General features: G+C 47.7%; 2 protein-coding genes across 7 annotated transcripts; one reads left to right on the forward strand and one right to left on the reverse strand.

The window, feature by feature from the left end:
- The first annotated feature begins 5,427 nt into the window (after positions 1–5,427).
- On the forward strand, positions 5,428–16,104 carry TPM2 (tropomyosin 2). 4 transcript variants are annotated; one of them, XM_027839433.1, is made up of 9 exons: positions 5,428–5,668; positions 6,768–6,893; positions 10,469–10,602; positions 10,710–10,827; positions 11,028–11,098; positions 11,804–11,879; positions 12,268–12,330; positions 12,520–12,589; positions 14,551–14,826. In XM_027839433.1, the coding sequence occupies exons 1-9, from the start codon at positions 5,555–5,557 to the stop codon at positions 14,631–14,633; spliced, it is 855 nt and encodes a 284-aa protein (XP_027695234.1). In that variant the 5' UTR covers positions 5,428–5,554; the 3' UTR covers positions 14,634–14,826. The 4 variants fall into 4 exon arrangements, with proteins under 4 accessions (XP_027695234.1, XP_027695232.1, XP_027695233.1 ...); XM_027839431.1 differs by lacking the exons at positions 11,804–11,879; positions 14,551–14,826 and adding exons at positions 11,365–11,440; positions 15,877–16,104 and having other exon boundaries at positions 5,429–5,668; XM_027839432.1 differs by lacking the exon at positions 14,551–14,826 and adding an exon at positions 15,877–16,104 and having other exon boundaries at positions 5,429–5,668.
- Positions 16,105–17,488: 1,384 nt separating this feature from the next.
- CA9 (carbonic anhydrase 9) lies at positions 17,489–26,093 on the reverse strand. 3 transcript variants are annotated; one of them, XM_027839422.1, is made up of 11 exons: positions 25,704–26,093; positions 23,673–23,702; positions 22,952–23,122; positions 22,607–22,749; positions 22,410–22,502; positions 21,876–21,942; positions 19,831–19,988; positions 19,248–19,410; positions 19,127–19,153; positions 18,131–18,212; positions 17,489–17,680 (listed from the first exon to the last, which is right to left on the reverse strand). In XM_027839422.1, the coding sequence occupies exons 1-11, from the start codon at positions 26,065–26,067 to the stop codon at positions 17,614–17,616; spliced, it is 1,365 nt and encodes a 454-aa protein (XP_027695223.1). In that variant the 5' UTR covers positions 26,068–26,093; the 3' UTR covers positions 17,489–17,613. The 3 variants fall into 3 exon arrangements, with proteins under 3 accessions (XP_027695223.1, XP_027695225.1, XP_027695224.1); XM_027839424.1 differs by having other exon boundaries at positions 22,607–22,744; positions 25,704–25,879; XM_027839423.1 differs by lacking the exon at positions 19,127–19,153.
- Between the last annotated feature and the right edge of the window lie 249 nt (positions 26,094–26,342).

Below are 26,342 nucleotides of genomic sequence, written 5' to 3' on the forward strand. Positions count from 1 at the left end.
ATATGTATATGTATATGTATATGTATATGTATATGTATATGTATATGAATGTATATATATATACTTCCAGTCAACATGATTTAACACTATTCAGCAGAATAGGAATGGAGAAAGTGGACAACCAAATTTGTGCCTCTTCCTTCACACCTATTTTCTTTTTTTTTAATTGATTTATTTTGAATTATCAACAATCACTTCCACAAGCTTTTGAGTTTTAAATTTTTCTCTCCCTCTCTCCCCACCTCCCTCCCCAAAACTGCGAGCAACCTGATATAGGCTATACATATGCATTCCTATTAAACATATTTTCACATTAGTGGTGCTGTAAGTAAGAATTAGAACCAATAGGAGGACCCACCAGAAAGAGGAAACAAAACACAACAAAAGGAAAAAAATAGCAAATAGTATGCTTTGATCTGCATTCAAACTCCATAGTTCTTTCTTTGGATATGGATAGCATTTTCCATCATGAGGCCTTTGGAGATATCTTAGATCCTTGTATTGCTGAGAAGGGTTAAGTCTATCAATATTAGTCATTGCACAATGTTGCTGTTGCTGTGTACAAGGTTCTCCCGGTTCTGTTCACTTCGCTCTGCATCAGACCATACAAGTCTTTCTAGGTTTTTCTGAAGTCCACCTGCTCATCATTTCTTATAGCACAATAGTATTCCATTTCAGTCATATACCACAACTTGTTCAGCCATTTCCCAATTGATGGGCATCCTCTCAATTTCCAATTCTTTGCCACCACAAAAAGAGCTGCTATGAATATTTTTGTACATGTGGGTCCTTTTCCCATTTGTATGATCTCTTTGGGATATAGCCCTAGAAGTGCTACTGCTGGGTCAAAGGGTATGTACATTTTTATAGCCCTTTGGGCTCTCCAGATTACTCTCTAGAATGGTTGGATTATTTCACAACTCCACCAACAATGCATTAGTGTTCCAATTTTCTTGACACCTGTTTTCAATGGAGGCTTCTACTCCTAATCCCCCTGACTCCTTAGTTAGGATGCACCTTGTTCTCCATTGCCATTCCTAGGAATTGACTTTACCAGAGTCATTCAAAAACATCCCATTTTTCAAAGGCTGAACCATCTACTTCCAGGACACTCCCACTTTCTATAATGACTTCTTCACCATATTTTATAGTCTTCTTGTCCACCCAATTACCTTGTAGGGAATTGTTTTGTTTTGTTTTGTTTTTGGCTAGGCAATGGGTTAAGTGACTTGCCCAGGGTCACACAGCTAGTAAGTGTTATGTGTCTGAGGATGGATTTGAACTCAGGTCCTCCTGAATCTAGGGCCAGTGCTCTATTCACTGCAGCCACCTAACTGCCCCTAGGGAATTATTTTGTACCAATTGTTTTTACTATACTATTTAGTAAATACCTTTGCTAAGAAGATTGTTGAGGCCACTGGCTGAGAACAATGGAGAAGCACACCAGTGGGGCATGTGAATAACAATACTAGAAACCTCACCCCCGTGGCATTACTCCTAAAACCTTGAGGGAAGAAGTAGTTAGACACTTCCTGGGGACTCCAGCCTATAAATTAAAAAACCTAATTGGAGTACAGTGCCTCTAGAGCAGTTGCTACACTTTTAAAAATCATGAGCAAGAACAGACTTCAGACAAGGTCATATAGGATCAGACTGAAAATCACTAACTACATCCCTGGAATTTGACATCTCCAAGTTTTTGAACACTGTTTCTTTGGGGTTTCTCCCTTTCATGTCCTCAGCAGAATTTTTTAACCTCATCTTTACCTATGGGATCCTGCTCATTCTGCAAGGCTGAAATAAAATATTACCTCTTTCATGAAGCTATCTTTAGCCTCCCCACCTCCAGTTCCAAACCCAACCAGATTCCTTTGCCCTCCTAATTCCCACTGCCTTCTGGTATAGTTCTTTTCTGTGATGCCTTATCTATCCTACTGGACAATAAGTTCCTTAAGAGTAGACCAGGTCTTGTTCATTTATGGAAAAGGGAAGGAAATATGCACCTACTATGTGCCAGGTACTGTGCTAGGTTTTGGTTTTTTTTTTGTTTTGTTTTTACAAATATTATCTCCTCTGATCCTCACTGGGAGGTAGGTGTATTTATTTTACAAGTGAGGAAATGGAGGCAAACAGAGTGTCAGTGACTTGCCCAGGATCATACTGGTTAGTAAGGGTCTGAGGCTAGATTTGAACTCAGATCTTCCTGACTCCAGGCCCAGTGCCTCTGTGCCACCAGCTACCTCTAGGAGAGGTGTCTAAGTAGCCCCCAGAACATAGCACATAGTAGGTGTGGAATAAATACCTATTGAATGATTTAAAGAGGTGAGGTAGAGGTAGAGGGAAAACCAGTATGATCTCTGCAGACTGAGGACTTGAGTGATCTTTGGAGGGGATGACCCAGGCCCAGAGGAGAATGGGAGGCAGCAACAAAGAGCTTGAGGAATGGGGATATTGATATGGGTCAAGTATTCCCCAATCAGAAATAACCCACCTAGACCCTCTCTTCAGTTTCCTTCAACAATTTTAAGCACCTTTTAAGTACAAGACACCAAGTTAGGCATTTTCAATTGAAAGATTAATATAAGGTACAGTCAAGTAATTCCCTGACTTGGCATTGGGAAGAGCTGACTTTAAATCATACCTTAGATATTTACTAATTGTGTAATGAAAATCTCACTTAGCCTTTCTGGGCTTAAATTTTCTAATCTATGTAATGAAGAGGCGGCACTAGATGATGTTTAAGGTCCCTTCCAATCCTAAATCTCAGATCTTTTATAAAGGATTTCTGCCATCAAGAGGTCTAACGGGGAAGGCAAGGGAACATGATTTGTACCAAAGTAATGACATAAGGTTAAACGTTATAGACTTTTTATAGTTATAGACATGTCAGGAGAAATTTGAAGGAGAGATCTGAAGGGAGAGATCGATTTAAACTGGGTGGGAGGCAGGGAAAGTGGGCTGGAGAATGTGACATGAAGATGTTGGGGAGGGTTGGAAAGTGGAGTCTATTCTAAGCATGGGGGCTGTCTAAGCAAAGGCAGAGATAGGAGAAGGCAAGATGTAAGAGAAAAGCTTGGTTTGTTCTGATCAACAACATTTTCTTTCCTATGCAAACCAGTCCCAGTAACTGTAATTAAGAAATCAAGGTCAAGTATCTACCTCCTAGAGGCTGGGCCACATCAGCACTTAGTCCTGTGTCCCTCAACTGCTTCTCACCCCCATACACAAACTATGTATTCACACCATGAACCTACACACAGACTTTCAGCATCTCACTAATCATGGAATCTTTGGTTTGCCACATCCTACCCCTCCACCCCCATGGCAGGATGGGCTGTCGGCTGGCTGATGTCTCCCTCTTGGGCGTTTCGGCTTTCTTCTACAGAGGTAGTAGAAGTCAGTAGTGACTTCTGGGAAAGACCTAGACCTTGTATCTTCAGTGTATTTCCCCTCCCATGGATCCCCATTGTCAGGTCGCCAACTCCAAACCTTAAATGTCTTCTCACTCCCAGAGCCCTGGGACTTGAGCTTGCACTGACTTTCTCCAGCCCCCTCCTCCCCACCTTGCTTAGTTGTTTTGAATCCCGCCATCCTCTCTTTCCTCATCATCCTTGGGATTATGACTAAAAATACATAAAAGCAGCTTTTCCTCTCGCCCCCGCCCCGACTTCTGAAACTCTAGACCACGATTGGTTTCCCCGTGGGCCCCCACCAAAGCCCTGGTCCCTGAAGGGTCTCCTAGCCTAATTCATGGGAAGATCAAATGGCCAACCCCACCCCCGGCTCCAATCCAGGCTAGCTCCCGAAGATGCTTTCCCTCTTTCCGAGGGGTTGCTCCGAGATCTCGCCTATTCGCTAGAGTAAGAGCAGAGATGGGGAGAGGGGCGTAGAGGAGACTCCCTGGTACTAGCACCTCCCCTGTTCCTTCCTAGCCTGGCCCCGCCTCTCCGCGGAAAATGAACCCAAAAAAGGGCCGAAAAGAAATTTCAGAGCAAAGTTGGCCTGCGAAGCTGGAGAGGCGGAGAGAATGGGAGGGAGGGGAGGCGGGGGAATAAGCTGGAGAGAGTGGGATGGAGAGGAGGAGGGGATGAAGAGAAGGAGTGGGGGGGCCTGAGACCAGAGTGGGGCGATCCCGCCCTATGACAGTCTCCAGGGACAGAAACCCAAGGTGGAACTTCGGCTCCTGGAAATCACCGATTCGGAACTGGGGTGAAGGGCTCCTGCAGCCCGAAGCATCGTGGAAAAAATGCGGGGCACGTGGGGGGAGGGGTGTATCCCAGTGCCAGGGGGAGGAGGGGAGGAAAAGTGAGGGAAGGGGGAAGGGAAGGCAGCAGAGGAATGGGAGGACTACTGTGGTCCCGCTTGAGGGGCCATTAATTGGGAGGTCTGGGAAAGCCGGACTGTCACCGAGAAGGATCCGTCGCGAGAGTCGTGCCAGCAGCCTGGGGTCTGGGCGGGAAGGGCACTGGTTCTCAGGCTGGCATCACACGCCCCCGCTGGACGCCTCGCGTGTCCATGTTGCCCAGCCGGATTTCAACCCCCTGTGTTTGCCTCGCGCCCCTCTTGCCCTCAGTTTCGCCTTAAGATCCTTGGCAGAGGCATTCCCGCCCCGTCCCAAAAAAGAGAGGTGAGCCAAGGGAAGTAACGGAGGTTTGCGGTTTCAGCTCTACGCAGCTGCCCTCCTGCTCCTTGCTCTTCTCTCGTTCTCAGCAGAATACCAAACTCAAGGGGGAAACTGAGGCACGTGGAGAGCAGAGGCTAGGAATAAGAGCTGCTCGTCCCTAACAGCTTCCCAAGAGACATTCTATCCGGGGTGGATTTAGCGATAATATCTAAATTAAGGGTAGCGACTGCTGCAAGCCGAGGGCGGGGGTAGGGGGATGGGGGGGAGTGACTGCCCCCCGCCAGCTGCCGTGAGCTCACGCCCCGAAATAGCCCCAGGGGCCTCAGGCGGCAGCTGCCCGGTGTCACTCAGCCCGGACCCCTGACCCTTGGTGCTTTTTCCTTCAAGACCCCGGCCCCCCCCTGCCCATATTGGGAGCATACTGTCCTGTTCCTGGGGGCTTCTCCCAGCCTCCACTTCTCCCCATGCCTAGCCTCCTCGAGGGTCAGGGTCACAGCTCCAGACCTCAAGCTTTCAGCCCAGGTCATTCACAATGGGCGGGGCCAGGGAAGGACTAAGGGTGGGGGCAGTTGTGTCAGAGAAGTTTGGGGTGATCCAGAAGGGCAGCTGTGAAGGTAGGGGCCTAAGAGGTAAAGTCCCTACAGCCTGCTTCCCTCCCCCTACTCCCCCACGCACACCTCGTTTCTGCCCCTCCCCCTTCTGCCCAGATCTTGCTTCTGCCCCTACAAGGTTCGGGCGGCTCGTGGGGGAGGGTCCCGGGTCCCCGGCTCCGCCCGGTCCCTCCCCGCCTTTTAGGCGGTGGCTCTGGGCTGGGACGTCTCAGTGCCTCCTGGTCCATACAGTCAGTCGTCTGCCCGGCCCGTTCCGACCCCGGTCCGAACAGCCCATTTGCCCTAGCTCAGCCTCTCCAGCCCACTCCCAGCCGCAGCCATGGACGCCATCAAGAAGAAGATGCAGATGCTAAAACTTGATAAGGAGAATGCCATTGACAGAGCCGAGCAAGCAGAAGCCGACAAGAAACAAGCAGAAGACCGCTGCAAGCAGGTGGGGCCCCGAAACTCTGGACTGTGCGCCCTCAAACCTATAGCACCTCAGCCTGTCTTGAGCCCCCAATTCCCTCTCCAAATACTCCATCCTAGGCTCTCTCAGCCCCCTCCTGCAGACCTAACCCTCACCAAATTACCCTGGAATTCATCTCTCCACATCCAGGATGCTTGATGTGGGCCCCCAATCCTTCCATTCAGACTTCCAAATTGCCTCCCAGTTTTCTCAGGATCCCATCTGGGAATCCCAGATACCCTACAGATACCCAGATACCCACCCACTACACACACACACACACACACACACACACACACACACACACACACTTCCCTCTTTGTTTTTCATTTCTAATCCTCATCACCATCCCTAAACTGTAGATGACTCCCCAAATCTTCACTTCACCCCCTTCACAATGGCATTATCTTTGAAGTAGGATAAGTACCCCAGGTTTACTGACTTACCTGAAACAATTCATTCATTTTCCTGCCCTACCTCCAAGATCTCCATTCCCCTACTCCTATACCTCTTTCTACTCCCTGTCATATCTTACCCACCCAACCTGAGACCTCCTATTGTACCATATGTACACACCCCAAGGCCTAAAACCTTCTTCCTTGTCCATACCTCCTAATCTCTATGCTCACCATCATGCTGTTATAACACATCCCATAAAGCTATCCTTATTCTCCAACATCATTCACCATTCTGCCAAGTCTAGAGACCCTCTCAACCTCAGTTTCCTCATTTGTAAATTGGGGGGTTTGGATTAGATCAAGAGGGGAGAACCTTTGGCCTCAAGACCACATGTGGCCCTCTAGGTCTTCAAGTGCAACCCTTTGACTGAATCCAAACTTCACAGAATAAATTGCACTTGACGACCTAGAAGACCACATGTAGCCCCAAGTCTTCAGCTTTTCCACCTCTGGATTCAATCTTATCTAGAATCCCTGACCTTTCCAGGACTCTATGATGTCTCTCACCTCCTTAAGCCACTCTAAATCCCCTAAACTGACAACACCCCCCCCTTCTCAAACTCACTCTTTCCTATGCCTTGATCCTGCTGCCCCACCCAACCTGATGGAGATTTCTCTATCCCCAGCTAGAAGAAGAACAGCAGGGACTCCAGAAGAAGCTTAAGGGTACAGAGGATGAGGTGGAAAAGTACTCCGAGTCTGTGAAAGATGCCCAGGAGAAACTGGAGCAGGCGGAGAAAAAAGCCACTGATGTGAGTATGTGTGTGAAGCAAGCAAAGAGCAGGGGCTACAGGTCAGTCAGTCTAGGGAGGAAGAGAATGCAGGGCTCTCCCCAGACTCTCCCCAAGAGCCACAGTCTGCTTTGGATTATTTGCATTAGAGTAAGGGAGCAATTGGACAGGTTATCTGAAATTAAGGGTAAACCACTGCCACAGATCATATCCAATGCATAATGGAGAATATGACTGAACACTGAAGGAAGACAGGAATATGGGGTGGATCGGGGTAGAGGGCAGGGAAAGAGGAGCTTAAGGAGATAGGAACAAACCCAGAGATAGAGACTGGAAGGAAGGGGGAGGGTGTACCAGGGATCAAAGGATCAAGTTCTGGGTCAAGTTACATGAGTGAGTGACAGCCCCTGAGGGGCCACTAGAAATTCCCTGGCCTTGACCCCTGGCTCTGGCTGCCTGCTGCCAGGGGTAGTGACATTGATCTAGGGTTCTGTCCCTGCCCTTCAGTGGGCTCGTGCTCCCTTCCTCATTTACCCTCATTAAGTTGTCAGCTCCGTGGCCTTGCCAGGGCCCAGGGCATCGGGACACAGGACCCATGGGTGCCAAGGTAGCCAACTTGGCCAGCCTTGCCCCAACCCCACTCCACCAATATCCCTGCCTAACAGAGATCTCCCATTATAGTATAAAGGTGAGGGCGCTGGACTATGAGTTAAAAGACTGAAACAAACTTGCAAGGTGACTTTAGGTAAGGCAATTAACTTCCCCAAGCCTTGGTTTTTCTAGGGATGAATACAATAGCTTCTGCCCTGCCTTCCCTCTGGGCAGTCATGAAGTTCAGATGAGATAATGTACATTAAAATCCTTGTATACATTGGTGTACAATGGTATAGCTATATTTGGAGTCGGGAGAGACTTGGGTTCAAACCTTTCCTTTGACATTTAATTAGCATTGAGACCATAGGGAAGTCACTCAATCTCTCTGAGCCTCGGTTTCCTGATCTGTAAAATTCAGAATACAGTAGCTAGCTCATTAGAGAATCAAATGAGATATTGTACATTGTAAACCTTAAAGCACTATATTAGTGCCGACTACTATTATTAACGTGAGCCAGAGATTGCTAATCCTATTATTACTGCTATTATTAATGGTTTTAATTTATTGCTAATTATTACTTATACTCTGAAATCCCTCAATATTCTATTCCCTGTCCCCTTCAACCACTTTTCAAACCCCTCCCCCAGCCTACACCCTTGGTTCCATATCAAGCTTGGACCACTAGGGAAGGGACTGACCTGCAGCTGCTGGGTGGGGGGATGGGGGGAGACGACCCCTCAGCCATCTGACACCCTATAAATAACCCTGGACCCTGTACTGGAGGCTAGCCTGGAAACCTAAGGAGCTGGGGTGAGGGGGTGGGACCTGGAGAGGACATAGTGCGGGCTGGGAGGAACAAAGTGAAACAGGCTAATGGGATTGAGATTATTCCCATGCGTTTCAGGGGTAGATAGTGGTCTGAGGACTCCCTGGTTTCCCAGAGAGAGTATCCTTCCAAGAAAGTATCTGCTTCCAGAGAGTCCCTTCCCAGAGAATCATTTCCTTGCCTCCAATTTCCCCGAATTGCCCCGTCCCTTGAATGAAATGAGAGTGTTAAAAATTGTTTTCACATGCAACTGGGAAATAAGATATACAGGCAATGGGATATAAAAATCTATCCTGCCTTATAGGAAAATAGAAGGGGAAGGGGATAAGAGAAGCGATAGGTGATAGAAGGGAGGGCAGATTAGGAAAAGGAGTATTCAGCATGAATGCCATCTTGGAGTTGGGGAAGGGGTGAGATGGGGAGAAAATTTGGAACTCAAAATCTTGTGGAAGTGAATGTTGAAAACTAAAAATAAATAAATTAATGGAAAAAAATGAAATGAGAGGTACATGGAGGCAGGGGTGTTGAGAGACTTGAGAGAAATGGCAGAAGAGAGGAGACCTTTCAGGATTCACAGGTTGGAGGATATAAGGGCTGCTTCCAGATCTCCCCCTTTCACACTAGCAGGAGCAGTGGAAGGTTGGTTGGTACTGGGCTCATAGGTGGGGATGAATTGGGGATTATAAAGCAACAAAAACTATCAAAGCCAATCTGTACACTTTGAAAGTAAAAACCAGAGAGGGCCCTGGCTGTTAAATGGAGGGACAGGAGAAGATGAAATCTAAATATCATATGGACTTGGATGGATGATATTGACTGAGAGCCAGCCTGTTCTTCCTGCCAAGTGGTCACCTCTTGGTGCCTCTTCCTTCTTTTGAACCTTTCTGTCTTTCCTGTCCTGCCCTAGCCTAGCTTATTCTTTCTCTCTATGTCTCTGTCTCTCTGTCTCTGTCTCTCCCATCGTTTATGTCTGCTTCTGTTTTTGCTCAGTATTTCACTGCCCATTCCTGCTTCTCTCAGTGACCGTGTCTCTCTTTCTCAATTCCTTAATATCTCTTTGTCTCTATCTCAAGTATCTCTTTGTCTCAGTGTCTCTCTTTTTGGTGCTATGGCAATATCTCTGTGTTTCTGTCTCTGCCTATCTTGATATCTTGGTGGCTCCTGGCCCTTTGACCAAGGACCTAGGTTCCAGTCCCACCTCTGACTTTTTACAGGCACTGTGACGAAGGCAATTCCGAGTCTGTTTCCTCTACTGTAAAAGAGATATACTTACCTCATAATGTTGTGAGGAAATCACTTTGTAGACCTTAAAGCTCTATACAAATGTGGGTTATTCTTCTCAGCATCTCTATCTCAGGATTGCTTTGTCATTCTCTTTCACAATATCACAAGGTCTCTGCCACCATCTGAAAGTTTCTGTCTACCTCAGAATCTGCATCTTTCTCTATCTCACTGTCTTAGTATTTCTCCCTCTGTCTCTGAGTTTTCAGATTCTCTGGGTTTCTCCATTGGGCTGAAATATTCTGGTGGCTACAAGTTACTTAAGAGAGAGAATTTATCTGGTATCAATGATGTCATGAGAAAATGGGAAGTCCCTGCTCTGCCCTGAGGTTTCCTGGACAGAGGGAGGGCTCACTCAGTCTCTTCTCCTGGGACAAGTAGAAATGGGGAGGGGTCAGTCAGAGAGGTGGGGCAGGTTAGGGTCTCTGGGTGTTCACCCCCATCACAAAATGTATTCTTTAGGGTCTGCCTAGCCTAGGGTCTCAAAGTTCAAAGTCAGAAGTTTCTGCGGCCCAGGACAAGTTACCCTGAGGCTTTGGGTGTCAAATTTCAAAGTCAAGGTCCCCATCCCCACCACACTCCAGCAATCCTGTGTCCATAAAGAACATCCAAGCTACAGTAGGTCATGGAGAGGAAACAGGAAATGGGTGTAAGGACAGTAGCTTTGTGTTCCCTTGGTCCTCAGATCAGACCCCACCATTGCCTATTCCCAGTAGCATAAAGGAGGTCTGTGTCCCAGATTGAGGAATGGAAATCTTGGGTTCCTTCTGGCCAGGCCCACGAGTATATTTGGCCAAGACTTTGGGGGAGGGAATGAACTGAGATCCTGTGACCTCAGACCCCAACTGGCCATGGGCATGGTGTCCCTAACCTGTAACCTCTTACCTCTTCTAGGCTGAAGCAGATGTGGCCTCCCTGAACCGGCGTATCCAGCTGGTAGAGGAAGAGTTGGACAGGGCCCAGGAACGTCTGGCCACAGCTCTTCAGAAGTTGGAGGAAGCAGAGAAAGCAGCGGATGAGAGCGAGAGGTCAGTGGCCCTTTGAATTTTTAGGGGAGGGGGCCCACTGGCCTGAGGAAAGGCCAGTGGCCTTCTCCCAACATCGATCCCTTCTTTTTCTCTCCTCCTCTGTTCAGAGGAATGAAGGTCATTGAGAACCGGGCCATGAAGGACGAGGAGAAAATGGAGTTGCAGGAAATGCAACTAAAGGAAGCCAAACACATTGCAGAGGATTCCGACAGAAAATACGAGGAGGTAAAGGCCTCCCGATGCTCCCCAGCACCCCCAGGGCCTCCCAGGTTCCCTCAATGCTAGCCCAGCTCTTCCCCACAATTCCTAGTCTCCACCAGTCCTTCCTCCATTCGGACCCCACGCCCACCCCAGTCCTTCTAAACCACCCCGACATCCCCATGACACCTCCAGATATAGCCTGGGTCCCCTACCCTGTCCCTCAGGTGGCCCGGAAGCTGGTGATCCTAGAGGGGGAGCTGGAGCGCTCAGAGGAGAGAGCAGAAGTGGCTGAGAGGTGAGGAGGGAGCCAGGAGAGAGATGAGGAGATGGATGTCCAAAGTAAGGGCATTCATGGGGGACGAGGGAGGTGGGGGGAGGGGCTCACCTCTGTGGGTAAAGGGATGTGAGGGGCTCCAGGAGTGATGGAACAAGGATCCAGGATTGGGGTGGGGGGGTCCCTGGGACTCCATATTACAGGCTGGGGAGCCCTCAGTGATAGCTTCTGTCCTGTCCCTCTCCCCATACACTCACCTGCTTCCCTGCCCCACCATGGCCCCCCAGCCGGGCCCGGCAGCTGGAAGAAGAGCTCCGAACTATGGACCAGGCCCTCAAGTCCCTGATAGCTTCGGAGGAGGAGGTAGCAGCCTGTGGGGTTGGCTGGGCAGTCACTCTGGGCTTTCTTTGCATCCTTGCCACTGCCTCACTGCTCACCACTCCTGGACCTCAGGCTGCGCTGCCACCCGCGTGGGGGAATCAGGACGGATGGGGTGGTTGAGTTAGGGTTGATACGACAGTTCTATCTGCCCTCTTGCTCTCATAGTCTTGTTCTTTTCTCCCCACAATCTCCCCTCCACTCCCGTTATCCTGAATCCCCTTCTCACAATCCCGTCTTCTCCTGTTTTTCTTCTCTCCACCCTGCCCCCATCACTTTCCTTTGTGCTGACCCCTCATCGGTCTCCCCCTGTCTCCTCTGCTCCTTCACATCCCCACTCCTGTACAGTAAATGTGGGGACCTAGAGGAGGAACTGAAAATTGTTACCAACAACCTGAAATCCCTGGAGGCCCAAGCCGACAAGGTAGAGGGGGGGGGAGAGGGCATCAAGGATGGGGGCAGTGAGAATGGGTTGTTTAAGGATGAAATGGTGAAGACTAGAAGGAAGTGAGGGGGTAAGGGTAAGGACAAGAGAGATTAAAGATAGGGCAGGGGAAGTAACAGCATAAAGAGGAGGACTGGAGATGGGAGATGGGGACAATGGAGTCACAGCCCGCCTCCGTAGATGGAGTTGGGCCCAGGGAGAAGGGGATGGGTGAATCAGGCCAGTAGGAGTCGCTGAAGAAGGTATACTGTGTGTCCTGGAATGATGGACAGGGGGCAAGAGAAATAGCCTGTGGTGGGTCAGTGAAAGAATAAGAGGCCTCTCAGGAGATGGAACAGAAACTGAGTATTTTTGTGTTACCCCAAAGTATTCCACCAAAGAAGACAAATATGAAGAGGAGATTAAACTGCTGGGAGATAAACTGAAGGAGGTGAGAGCTCCCTCCTCCCCTCCCCCCCAACCTTCCCCTACTCACCTCCTCAAACCCATGACACCATCTTTAGCCCCACTGCATGCAGTAATAGACCCCTGGGGCACAGCCTGGGAGTGAGGCAGAGGAAAAAAGAAGGGCTCCCTCAGAGTGTCTGACCCCTCTCCCCCAATTCTCTTCCCCACCAAGGCTGAGACCCGGGCAGAGTTCGCTGAGAGATCTGTGGCAAAGCTGGAGAAAACCATTGATGATCTGGAAGGTAAAGGGGAACCCACCTCCAAGAACCTTGTGTTCCAACCCCATTTCTCCTTTAGACACTAATTCATTAGAACCCTCTCTAGCTTGGGTAAGATGACCAGAGTTTGTACTGCCCTGGCTTATCCTGTAAGAATCCAGGGTCACCCTCACACCAATTTGAGGTATAGGGGTAGAGATATACAAGATAAAGCCCCTTTATCAAAAATAAAACACTTGGAGGAAACACTAATTCCCAGTGCCTGTACTTCGACTCTAAAAGAAAACTACTACTTAGAACAAAACTTAAAGAAACACAAATATCCAGGTACATGCTGGTACTTGCCTTAGCTTAGATATCAACAATCATTTAGATAAACCTTCACTTTCCTTTTTATTCTAAGTCCTTTTAACTTTCAAAAAAAAAAAAAAAAACAAAACCTGCCTCCGGGCCGCAGGACAAGCTTTGGCCTTTATGACTCTCGAAGCTTTTCTTTTTTATAGCTGCTGGCTCCCAAGTTAACGAGTGATTAGTGATTAATTACTCTAAGCTAAGTGGAAAGAGATCACTCGAGTCCAAAGGCTTTAGTTGGAAACCTAACTCTGCCATTAATTCACTGTGTGACCTTGAACAATCACTTTACCTCTCTGAACTTGTTTCCCTGTGTGTAAAAATAAGGGGTTTGAGCTATTCCCTAGGAAGTCCCTTCCAGCTATAACAACATATGAATTTTAAAATCCTATTTCTGATTCAAAGGCTGTTCTCCCCTGGTGTGTAGCCTGCCAGCTCTCCAATCCCTTGGAAGCAGGAAAAAAAGCCACTCCCTACTTAGCTCACAACTGAAACTAAAACTTAATATTAACTACCACCGAATGATCATGGTAGGGTGGCAAGGACACTGGATCCGGAGTCAGAGGCTTCCTGGTTGTATGACCTTAGCCAAGTCTCCCTCGGGGGCTCCTCGACTCTAAAATGAGGAGGAAGATTGGACTCCAGGGCCTTTGAGGTGCCTTTGGACTCTAGATCTGACCCCGTGATAGTGTTCCTTTGTTAGAAAGTGAGGTGAGGGGCTTAAACTTTTCTCTCTCATGGACCCCCTTGGCAGTCTGGTGAAGCCTATGGCTCCCTTCTCAGAATAATGCTTTTAAAGGCATAACATAAAATATATAGGATTTCAATAAAAATGAAATAGTTGTCAAAATATATATATTTTTTACAATTCATGGACCCAAGTAAAGAAACCCTGCTCTGTTGGGATATCCTATTTGGCTATTGGGCTCTCATTCCTTTAGAGAGAGTAGTAGCCCCTATGTTGTAATGCCCCTGGGTTTCTGCTGAACAATATTGGCACTTGGTAAGACCCAAATGACTTTTCAAGGAATTTTGACCTTTTCTTCTTCTGGAAACTTTTAAATATAAATTAAATAATGCAGAATATCCAATTTTTTGTAAACATCTAGAACCCAACTTTCTTCCCCCATGTACCTGCCCCCCCCACCCCACATATTCCCTATTGTAACCCTAGTCCTAAAGCCCATTGGTATGGGACTCTCCATTGGGGCATTGATCTTCACCAGTAAGAATGGAGTACCACATCCATGGTCTTTGAGATTGAGATGATACTATGAAAAAAAAACCAAAACAAAAAACACACACATAACGAAGCTACCCGAGTGGAGCAGAAGACCCTTAGCAGACAGATGAAGGGAGAAAGACCAATTTAGGTACAGATTTGAAGAACTGGGAGTTTGGGGATGGGGAAGAAGGAGTTCTAGACCAGAACTCTAATTTTCCAGACTATTTTCTGGCCTGTCTATCTTTCTCTGGCTCTGACTTTCATTTTTTTTTTCTCTTTCCTTTACCCACTCTTTTCCTCTCCTCCTCCTTTCCTGTACATCTTCCCACCCCTTCCTTATCTCACCTTCTCTATCCCTCCACCAACACCCTACCCTACCCCGACCCTGACTCCCTCCTATACACCCCAGATGAGGTCTATGCCCAGAAGATGAAGTACAAGGCCATCAGTGAAGAGCTGGACAACGCCCTCAATGACATCACCTCCCTCTAAGACCTGAGCCCCAAATCCCTGGACCTGGCCCTCTCTCTACTCTATCCCTCTTTTCTCATCTTCTTTCCATTCTCATGGGGAGGTGGAGCAGGAGGAGTCAAAGCTGCTGACCTTGCACAAAAAGCCAGGCTAGGGCTGGGGGAATCTGGCCAGAACCACCTTTGCCCCCCACTCCCACCCCCACCTGCCATTCACTGTCCATCCATCTACATCTGCTATTTAATAAACTTTCAACTTGGACTGCACCACGTTTTTCTCACCATCACCTCTGGCATGATAGTCCATGTGTCCACTGTGAGCACTCCTTGTGACCCCTACTGACCCTTATAATTCTCCATACCAAGCACCCCTCTAAACTTCCCATTGTATCCCTATGACCTAAACTGATTAAAGATTCACAGAGCACCACTATGTTCCCTACTAACCCCAGTACCTACCATGGAATACCTCTGTCACCTTCCATTTAACCATGATTTGCACGGATATCACTGACCCCCTAATACCTGCATGATTCACTGTCCCATATGATCTCAGGGAGCACTTTCATGACCCACTCCAGCATCACCCCAACCCTCCCACAGAGCACTCTTGTGCACTCACACTTACCCAATGGACATAGTCATAACCTTGCCTGAAGCCCAAGGTAATGAATTAAGTGTGCAAGAGGGAGGTGCTATCCTGGAAGGGATGGGTGAGGCAGTCTCTCGGAATGCTAAAGGGATAAGCTTTTCCTCATTCTGAAGATCCATTTTTTGCTTTTGAACCTGTCCCTGTCTCTGTCTTTTTAAACTGATTCAGTTTCCTTTTTCAGGAACTTAAGTACATAAAACACTTCACAACTCTCTTCTCCAACCCTTACATATAGGGTGGGGTGGCATTGGTGTCTGAGGTGACTAACTAAATCGTCTGTGTCTCTGTTCCTATTTCACTTTCCTGTCTCCATCATCCCATCTCCCGTGACCCCACCCCATCTTATCTGTCCATCTGTGTGTCTTCTCCATCTCCACCGTGTCACCTTTGTGTTTCCACTTCCTGCCTCGATGTGTCATGCATGCTTCCTTCTCCGTACCTCCCCTGCATCTGTTGCTATATGTCCTGTTACCCCCGTATTTGCCTTCTATGTCCTCCTACGTTCATCTCCAATCCATGTATCCCATGCCCTCACCCCATCACTACCATGTTGCCCTCATACTCCCTTGTGTCTCTCCCTGTGTGTCTGCCATTCTCCTCACCCCCTTCACAGAGACCTTGGCCAGTGCCAAGGAGGAGAACGTAGAAATTCACCAGACACTGGACCAGACGCTGCTGGAACTCAACAACCTGTGAGACCCCAGCCCAGCCCAGCCCAGCCCAGCCAAGGTGGACCTGGCTGCCCCCACCCTTACCCTCCCTTCCTTCCCTCACTCCTTCCCTCCCTGCTCAGGGCACTCTTCCCTGCACTTCAGACCCATTAAAACCACCATCTCAACCAGCATGTGCTATTTCTTGATAGGGAAAGAGGGAAGGGTTGTTAGAAAGAGTTCTGGAACTTGGAACAAAGACACCTGAATGGTTTTTCTAGCAACACCTGAGTCAAGTCCTTCTGGGATTCTCTTTCCCTTCCCCTTCCCCTCTCCTGATTACAATGGGAAGGGGCCACCATTTAGGAGGAAGGGGAGATTTCAAAGGCTCTCCAGGAGGTTTGCCTTGCCCAGATGTGGGCACAAGAGGGCAGAACCTCATTGTATACCCTGACTGCTTCACAAACCCAGAGGATCTTGGTCACTGGCTAGCTATGCCTTTCACTGGAAGTTGTGGGGGAAAGAGGACCTGGAACCTTTGTCTGGGAAGGAAACTCCCAGTCTGCAGGAGAAGCAACCAGGTAAAGCCAAGAGAATTTCAGGTTGCATTCTCAACAATGAGGTCTACAGCCACATTAGTCTTTGATCTTCCTGGGACTTCCCTCTTGCCCTAGACATCGAATACCAGGGAGGGTGGGGGAGAGAGAGGACCACAACCCACTGAGGGATTCGAGGCCAGTCATAGGCAGGAAACTGAACTGGAAAGCAAGATTTGAAAAGGTAAGAAACTAAACAGATTCATACCAAATCAGGGGAAAAGGAGAAAAAAAATACGCCACCCATGATTCTTTCATGAAGTGATGTCCACCATCTTCCCCTTATCTTCACCAAGCTTACTTGGTTCAGTTCCTGGTATCTTCCTGAATTAATTACTATCACTTCTGGTTTTTTATTGATGTAGTCAACTTAGTCTCCTCCAGAAATCAAGACCACGTCTCTCCTTCTCCCTACCCAACACACCCAAGAAATCCTAGAGGGCTGGGGTTAAATCTCCTCTTCAGAACACTAGCTCCCCAAGGCAGGACGAGGTCAATGAAACCATAGAAACAAAGAACCTTAGAATTGAAAGGGAGCTTGCAGATCATCTAGCAGTGGGTGTTATAGAGAGAGGAACCCATTCAGGTAGATGTCTAAAATGTGGATCATAGGATTTAGCACTTAGAAGAGTTCAGTTCGAACCCTACCTCCGACAATTACTATCTAGGTGACCCCAGATGAGTCATTGAGACCACTCTCATCCTTAATTCTCTTTTCCATAAAACAAGGATAATAACAGGACTTACTCGATTGTTGTGAGGATCAAATATACTTAAGCCACGTTGTAAGCTCTAAGTCAATGTGTAAATGTTAGCTATTACTCTTATTAGCCTGACTCCCTTTTTGTTAGGAAGATTTCTTTCAGTAGAATCTCCCTCCTCTGTGTCTTCCCAGAGACAAGTAGCAGCTACTTAATGACTATGAATCAACCCCCTTCTCCCCTCCTCCAAAGCTGGATGATAACATGAGACTTTGGGGTATTTTGTTAGAAACATTTATTAAAAAAATATAGGGGGCTTGCAGGGGAAGTGGCCGGGGAAGAGCCCATCCCCACCCCTAGCTCTCTGGGACTCTGTCATCAATCTCTCAATCTGCAGCCTCAGCTAGGTGGCTGTCTCTGTCATCTCTGTAGGGTGGTAGATGATATTCTCTTTGGCAACACTCCTGGGCCTAGGAAACAGAGGGGGTCAGGGTCAAATGCTAATCATAAGCCAATATAACCAGTGCTCCGTTTTCAGGGAATTTGCATGTTCTCTTGAAATGGCCCAAGGGGTTCTGGGATCAGCTGAATTTAGATGGCAAAGGCCCTGGGGTCAGGGAATGGTGGATAAGGAGAGGAAACTTTAGAGTTGTCCAGAATGTATATACAGGATGAGAATTAAACAATGTATACAGTAAAGGGATGGAGTTATAAGGAACAGAGCAGGAGGTCAGAGGTGCTGAGTGAAATAAGAAAAGAGAAATTTGATTTCAGGGGATGTAAGATAATATTCACAGGAGCTGTGTAATGATGGGCACTTTTCCTCTTTTGGGGGCTCAGTTTCCTCATTTGTAAACTGAGGGGGTTGTGCTACATGACCTTAAAATTCCTTCTAACTTAAAAAATGATATCATCTTTACCTCTTCTGACACTTCACATATAGAAGGAAGGCCACACTTGTGACAGCAAAGAGAAGTCCAAAGACCAGTGCCAGGATGTCACCTGTAGGAAAGAAATGTTGGGGGTGGGAGTGATGGATACAAGAGAGAAGGAGGCTGCTTAGGTGAAAAAAGGTCATTGTAGATTGGGTCTTTTCCATGCAAAGCAAATTAATCCTATTCAAGCCTTTGGTGCAACTAACAACCTAATCTATGTACCATGGTCTCCTATGAAGAATTACCTATAGAGTCTACAAAAAAAAACCAAACCCCCAAGAAAACAACAAACTAAACTAAAAGGGCAGGATTTTCAGCTGTATGGATAATGGAGCAAGAAGGGTCATACGTGTGCATGGGGGCAGGAAATGGTGATGGAGGGGTGGAATCAAGGGGAAGGAAGAGCAAAATTAACACTTAACAGTACAATACAGTGGAAAGAGCCCTATGTCTGAAGTCAGAATCTAGGTTCAAATTCTACCCTTGAGGCTTGCAACCTATCAGACCCTGGGCAAGTTATTTAAGCTCTGTGGGCCTCAGTTTTCCCATCTGTCAAATGGTTCTGAGGTCCCTCAGAGCTCTAAACTGGCACCAGGTGATCCATGGACACCCTAACCTTTCCCATGAAATCTGGGGAACTTCAACTTTTCCTTTTGTATTTAAATTCTTCCTTGTCATCCCTTCCTATCTCCAATCCTCTACCCCAACAGAAAACACACACACACACCCTTAGGAAGTATCAGAGTATGTGTGCTTTAGAGGTCACTGGATTGGGGGTAGTAGTAGGGATAAACTGGGGGCTAGTTGTAGGATTCCTGATTAGGTCAAAGATGGGGATAGCAGAGGAGGGTAAAAAGGGCAAAATGGACCATTTTCTTGACCAATGTTACTGCCACAGCCATCTAAGAAGGCCCCAGAGGAAGCCCACAGGGGATCCTTAGGGCTTAGGGGGAAGAAAGGTTTTTTCTGTCCAAAACTTACCAACACTCAGGCAGGAGCTCACATGCACTGAATGGGAGGGAGAAGGGAGATGGCAAAGTCAGAGCCTGAAGCTAAGATTCTGGGACCCAGGAATCCACAGATGCAGGGAATGGGGCTGTACCTGGCTCAGCAGTTGGGCCTCTAGGGTGCCGTGGCATGTTGCTGGCAATGGTAGTAGGGAAGGAGGCCTCAATCATTCTCCCATTCAGAGGCTGGGTTAACCTGAAGTTCCGTTGGAGCCGGGAGCCCATAGGGCCCCGCAGGGATTCAGTTAGAATCTGGAGCTGGTGGTGACAGGAATAGGGTAGGTGGGAAAGGACGGAATGATTTGGTCAAGAGTCATAGGTCATGAGGTGGGTCACAGGAGAGGGCTCAAACACAGGAACTAAGGGGAGATGGGAAGTCTCACTCTCCAACAACACCCCTAGTCCCCATGTCCAGAGACCCTCAATGGTACTCACTGCGTCATGAGCCTAACAGTAACACTCCCTGCGCCCAGATACCTGCATTATCTCCCCACCACACTGCCCGTTCCTCCTCTATCTCCTCTTCACCTCTTCCATTGCTGCCCCCCCACAGATATCCCAGTTTTTCACCTTAGGCCTGATGTACTCTTTCCCCTTTCTCCTACGTACATGTTCCCTGCCCCTCTCCCATGCCTCCCCCTCTTCTGGCCACGGCTCCATGCTCTCCTACAGACACACCTGCTCAGTACTCAAAAGCACCGTCTGGTTGAACACTGTCCAGATGACCCCCTGGGAGCAGGGGGGTGTAGTCAGAGACCCTTTATAACGGAAATATCGGTGAAGGTTTTGAGGCAGGAGCGCAGATATATCTAGCCCTGGGATCCACGTCTCTGAATCTGTCCAAAAGGAAGGAGCGGTCACTCACAGGAGATCATCATGGGAAGTTTGGCCCTCCCTCCATTTTCTCAGGTCTTTCTTGAGTTTGACTCTGTCTCTCTGTCTCTCTGTACCAGGGAGCCTCAGAATCTCATCCTACACCAGACATTCCCCTTCTGAGTATGATAATACTAATTTAATGCTTCCATATATGATCTCATTTGATCCTCACAACTGAGCTACTATCTATAAATAAAGTTATTCCCATTCTACAGTAGGGAAAACTGAGGCTCAGAGAATCTAATTGACTTGTTCATTGTCACACAGATAGTAAGTTGCAGAGGGGGGATTTGAACTCAGATCTCTCCAAAATCCAGGTCTAGAAATCTTTACCCCATGCCTCCTACCAGAATTGTTTCTTGATTAACCCTACCCAGTTCTGATCTCTTCTTTACTCTGGATCATTTTTAGCATTTAAAGACACAAGAAACCCTCACTATACGGGGGAAAAAGATCTCTCAGTAATCAAATTAGATATTTGAAGATTTATGCAATAAAGCCCATGTACAGGACAGCCACCCACACAGACACCCTCTGTATGAACCTATTTATTCTTATTTTATGCACAATCCTAATAAACTCGGTATATGGTTGTTCTAAGTAGCAACAAATTAGAAGTGGGAATAGGGGGTCCTAAAAACAGCCAAGCAGACAGCAGGGAAAGCTGGTACCCTGGCAGCATGGAGCCATCAGAGGCAGACAGAATCATTTTTCTTTTCAGAATCACTTTATTTTTTTTAGGCATTTGGGGTTAAGTGATTTGCCCAAGGTCACACAGCTAGTAAGTGTCAAGTGTTTGGTCTGAAGTCACATTTGAACTCAGGTCCTCCTGACTTCAGGGCTGGTGCTCTATCCACCACACCACCTAGCTGCCCCTAGAATCACTTTAAAAAGCACAACCAGAGGTGTTGCTGCTTTTTATCTCCCAGGTCCCCAAATTAAGCATGAGCAGTCAACCCTATCTCTATCTCAACAGACCCTCAAGGCATCCAAGCATGGTACAATTAGTCTTCCTAATGATGACCATAGGAGGGATAATGACAGGGTAGATAGAAAGCTGACTTTATAGTCAGAAAGACCTTGGGTTCAAGTCTTTGGCCTCAGACATATACTGGCTGTACGTAGGGGCAATTCACTTAATATCTCAGTGCTCCCAAGGAACTTTGTAAGAATAAAAAGCAGGTGCTGATCTGTCCTAGAAAAAGGAGGTCCTTATGCCAATAAAAATCACAGGCCTGGTCTAAAATAAATGTTGACTCAGTCATCAAGATAAGGATATATTCTGTTTGTACCATCTGTTTAAGAGGACCAGAAAGTATGCAATACATATTAGAAAGCTATCCACCCAACATGGATAATTTTTTAATTGTGGTGCTTAAGGAAATTAAACCCTTAGCAACTCAGAAAATTTAAAACTTACTATGAGATTTTACTGTTTATTTGGTTTGAATAAAGCCCTGGAGTATCACAGATTTAGAACTAGGAGTAAAGGCAATTTAGTGGAACCCCTTCATTTTACAGATGAGGAAACTGAGGCAGAGAGGTAGTGAATCTCCATGGTCACACATCTAGTAGAAATCGAGAGAGGGTTTAAACCAGGTCTTTCTGATTCCACAATACTCCATGCCCCATACCATGCTGCTTCTTTGTACTTATTTATTGGTAGGTATCTCTTTCCTGTCTTCCTTAATGTTAAAGTAATGAAACTACCACTAATTTTGTAGTGTCTAAACTATTACCTGAGCCCCTTCAGGGAAGGGACCACATCTCTCCCCTCAGAAAACAGGCTCTCTAAGAATTGTCCTATGAAGACAGGAGTGAGAAAATGGACAAAGGCACAAACTAACCTTCGTCATCAATTGCCCCAAGACGTGACAGTAGCTGTTCATAGGCATCATTCTCCTCTGGGCCCTCCTTAGGGGGAGACACACATTGGGACACAAAACTTGGATCCATGAGGGAGACCGGGGTGGGGGTGGGGCCTGATGGAAGAGGGGCCCCAGTAGAACTTCCATCCAATGCCCTTCCCTCCATCTCCCCAGGCTTTTCCTCCTGAAAGTTACTGAGGTTGGAGGGAAGGGGGAAGGGCACTTACAGACCAGATTCCCAAGAGAATGGGAAAAGATTGGAGTGTTCAAGAGGGTGCAGAAACTGGAAATCTCAGGCAAAGGGTTGTGAATCTTGGCATCAAGGGAATGAGGGTTTTGGAAGAGGGAAGACTGAGTATGAGAGTTCTGGGGATGAAGGATCTGGATTGTCCCTGAGGATCATGCATCCTGTGTCACAGAATGCACAGATGAAGGGTTACTGGGTAATAGGGTATGGAGATTGCAGGCTCCAGGGTCAAGGTCTTACAGACACAGTATTCCCGGGGTCAGTACCTGAAGGAAGGCAGCCAGCACAGCTAGGCCCCCAGGCTGTCCCAAAGCTTCTTTGACCGTATCATATTGGGTGTTGAGGTGAACTACATGAATCTAGAATGAGAACTGACATTTGACCCCAAAACCCCAAACCAAACCTCCCATGGTCTGCCACCACTAACCCCAACCCCCACCGCTGACTTCAACCTACTGCTCACCTCAGCTGGAAACCGGTGACTACTGACAGTATGCTCTGAGCCAGGTACCCCAGGTGCCCCCCAGTGCAGATGTAACTGCAGGGCCCGGTACTCTGTCCCCTGGCCCAATGTCATCCACAATCCCGGGGGCAGTGTTAGCTGCACTGGGGAAGAGAGGGGAGGATAAAGTGGAGAGGAGCATCTGGGACTCCCTGAGACCTCATCTCCTGGCTCTAGGTCCATGCCTTCCGTGGCCACGCACCAGTACCCTCGCACCTCTCCCTCCCTCCTCCAGAACCCCACCCTTGGCCATGGCTCCTCCCCTTCAGCCCCGCCCTCCCAGGGCAGCGTCCTATTTTGTCTTACCTGTGTGACCGTTGTTCTGCAGCTTGAGAGGCTGATCTGGGGAGATGTAGAAGTCGTGGAGCTGGGGAGGCACCAGGTCAGGCCTGAAATAGGTGGAGTCCGGCCGGATGTCCACTGGCGACTGAAGGTGTCCCCCGCAGGCTCGGGAGACGCGGGACCAGAGGGGGCCGCCTGGGGACGGGGCCAAGAGGCGCCCGGGTGGGTAGGTGGAGATCAGGGAGAAGTGGCGGACAGGGACAGTGAGGGTCAGGAAAAGGGGGGTGGGGCATGAGGACGGGGCCAGAAAGGGAGAGGAGTGATAGGGTCTAGAAGTTTAGGGGGCCAAAGGTCGGGGTGATTGGCTCAAGTTGGAAGGAGCGAGGTCAGGTTATTTGGCTCAGGTATTGGATGTTGGACGGGCTTAAGAGAGAGAAGAGAAGGAAGAAAGGCGATATGAGAAAGAATAGGATAAAGGAGAGAAAGGCAAGAAAAGTGGACAGAGGAGAGAGGAAGCAATGAGGGATGAAAAGGAGACAAGGAACGATGGGAGTGAGAAAAGGAGGAAACGAAGATGGGAGGTGGTGGGGGCTCAGGGTTGCTTAGGAATAGGGGCAGCTGCCAGGCTGGAATGAGAGAAGGGCTGATAATCAGTTTAAAGCCCGAGGATCCATGGAGTCTCAGGAATGACTGAAGGTGGGGATGTTGGAAGGGGAAAGGGGGCGGGTGTTAGAAGACATCTCACCTGTATAGCTCCAGTGCTGGTGGTCATCATCTACAAAAATGGGAATGAGGACATTGGTTCCCCCATGGCCAACAATGTATGGCTCAGTGCTGATGAAGCAGCTTGCCTCATCCTCACCTTCTTTACCAACCCTCTGCTTTCCATATCCACTCTCTCTCCCATTTTTGTTCATGTTACTCCCTCTTCTTGTGAGGCGGCATGACTTAGCCCTGGGTTTGGAGTTAGGAAAACCTATTTTCCAATCTTGCCTCTTAACAATTTCTAGCTCTGGGACCCTTAGCCATTCTGAGCTTCATCTTCCTCATCATTGAAGCAATAATGCTGGTAGTACCAGGATTGCTGAGAGGCTCAGTTGGAGACTGGTTCTGTGATGTTATCTGTAGGGAACTCCAGTATGAGGAAACTGAAGTGTTTTGTAAGACTTAAAGCATTATGTAAATACTTTCTTCCTATTACTACTACAAAGGGGATTTGTACATTTAAATTCTGATCTCCATTTTTCCACTAACCGTGTGACCTTAGTCAATCCATTTCAATGCTCATTCCTTTTTCTCTTTCTTCATTTTCTCTCTTTCTTTCTCTTTCCTTCCTTTTAAAATCAATCAACAGGCATTTTTTTTATCAGCTACTTGCCAGGCACCATGCTGGGTGATGGACTACAAAGGCAAAAGGGAGAGGATCCTTGCCTTCTTTCTCTTTTTCTTTTCTTTTGTTCCCTTTTGTCTTTGTCATCACCTCTCTCCTTTCTTTTCTTTCTTTCCTATCTCCCCTTTTTCTGTTCTCTTCTTTCCCTTTCTCCTCTTCCCATCTCATTACTATTCCTCTGTTCCTCTTCTCCTCTTTCCTCCCCTCATCTCTCGCTTTTCTCTTTCTTTTCCTTTTCCTTATCTCCTTTCCCTTACCCTGGGTTCCCTGGCTATCTAACAAAACTAGGCCTTCAGGGATACCCCACAATTCACATATCTCCTTACCATGCTGTACTACCCCACTTTGCAATTCCCTTTTATGCTGTTCTTGCCCTCTAGAATATAAGCTCCATAATGGTAGGAATTCTCTTGTTGGCTTGTACTTGTATCACCAGCTCTTAGCACAGTCCCAGGCACATAGTAAGCATTTAATAAAGACTTTTTCTATCTCTCTATCATCTATCTCTTTTTTCTTCCTGTCTTTCCTTCTCTTTTTTCTCTTTATCTCTTCTTTCTCTTTCCTCACCTTCTTTCTTTCTTTTTCTTCCCTTCCCTCTTTTTTTTTTTTTTTTGAGACAATCAGGGTTAAGTGACTTGCCCAGGGTCATACAGTTAGTGAGTAGCATGTGTCTGAGGCTGGATTTGAACTCAGGTCTTCTTGACTCTAGGGCTGGTGCTCTATCAACTGTGCCACCTAGCTGCCCATCTCTCTTTTCTTTTCTCACCTCCTCACTTTCCCCTAACCTCTTCCCTCCCATATTCCTCACTTTATCTTTTCCTTAGTTTTTGTTCCTTTATCCCCTCCTTCTCTTCCCCTTCCTTTCTCATTTCTTCTCCCTCTTCTGCCTTACTTCATCTGCTCCCCTCCAACCCTTCCCAGTTCAAGCTTTCCCATTTTCTCCTTTCCTTTCTCTCTTCTCTTTTTCCCACCTTCTTTCTCTCTCCCTCCCTTTCATTTCTTCTTTCTTTCTTCTCTTTCTTCTTTCCTTCCTCCTTCCCCCCCTCCCTTTTCTCTCTCTGTGATGAATTGAGAAAGAAAAAGTTATTGAGGGAAACAAAGGTGTACCATTTCTTGCGGAAGATATGGTTTCTAGATAAAACAGCAAAGCCCCAAGCCCCTTTCCCTCATCCTCTCCTTCCCTCCCCCTCTCTTCCCTTTGTGCCATTTCCCCCTACCCCAACATAAAGCAGTCTCTACTCTTTTCACTCCCATTCTTTCCTCCCTTTCTCATCCTGTGCAGAGTGAAAGGAGGGATTAAATACTTGGACTCTGGGTTTAGCTCCTGGGGGAGGGGATGAGACAAAGGAGTGGCTGGGAGGCAGAAAGAGACGAAGGAAAACTAACCTTTCTTTTCTGGGATGTTCTTGTGGGTCCCAAGACTACCTTCAGGGACTGAGGAATCTTCAACAATGGGTGGATCCTCCTTTCTGGGCAGGACCTCCTCCCTGGATGGGACCTCCTCCTTGGATGGCTCATCCTGTCCAGGTGTGTCTCCTTCACTGGAAAGCTCCCCTTCTCCAGTTGGCTTCTCCTCTTGGGGTACATCCGTTGCCCCATGGGGATCTCCCTCCTCTTCAGATGAATCCCTTTCATTTCCCAACACGCTGTAGGGGTGCGAGGGGACCAGAAACAGGAGGAGCAACAGCAGAAAGATGGGGGCCCTGGCTAGGGACAAGAGGGAAAGCCAGCCTGGACAAGGGGGAGCCATGCCGCTTGCAGACTGGGAAGTGAATACCCTGGTGGTGGTGCCTACGGTCTGTACGTGCTAGCAGAGCCTGAGCTGAGTGGGGAGGGGCAGGGGAGCAGGGTGACTCACAGAGAGAGCACTTTTATAGTGATGGAACCAAAGTCTTCCTGGCCTGGCCCACTGCCCCATATGCAATGAGGGTTGGCAGGGCAGGTGTGTGCTTAAACAGAGTTTATCAATGTTCTAGGCTGGGCTCTTAGCGCAAGGCACTGGTGTGCACGGGACATTCTCCTTCC

Source organism: Vombatus ursinus, unplaced genomic scaffold, assembly GCF_900497805.2.
Source record: "Vombatus ursinus unplaced genomic scaffold, bare-nosed wombat genome assembly UNPS02014832.1, whole genome shotgun sequence".
Lineage (NCBI taxonomy): Eukaryota > Metazoa > Chordata > Mammalia > Diprotodontia > Vombatidae > Vombatus > Vombatus ursinus.

Bases quoted from the DNA above. Each gene is read 5' to 3' on its own strand.
- CA9 (XM_027839422.1), bottom strand. From the start codon at position 26,067: ATGGCTCCCCCTTGTCCAGGCTGGCTTTCCCTCTTGTCCCTAGCCAGG. The intron at 19,989-21,875 runs GTTAGTTTGTGC...CCTTTTGGACAG, and splicing joins TGGGGCAATTGATGACGAAG to ATTCAGAGACGTGGATCCCA. The intron at 19,154-19,247 runs GTACAGCCCCAT...CCTCCCATTCAG, and splicing joins AGGCCCAACTGCTGAGCCAG to TGCATGTGAGCTCCTGCCTG.
- TPM2 (XM_027839433.1), top strand. From the start codon at position 5,555: ATGGACGCCATCAAGAAGAAGATGCAGATGCTAAAACTTGATAAGGAG. The intron at 5,669-6,767 runs GTGGGGCCCCGA...CTCTATCCCCAG, and splicing joins CAGAAGACCGCTGCAAGCAG to CTAGAAGAAGAACAGCAGGG. The intron at 11,099-11,803 runs GTGAGGAGGGAG...ACTCCTGTACAG, and splicing joins AGAGCAGAAGTGGCTGAGAG to TAAATGTGGGGACCTAGAGG.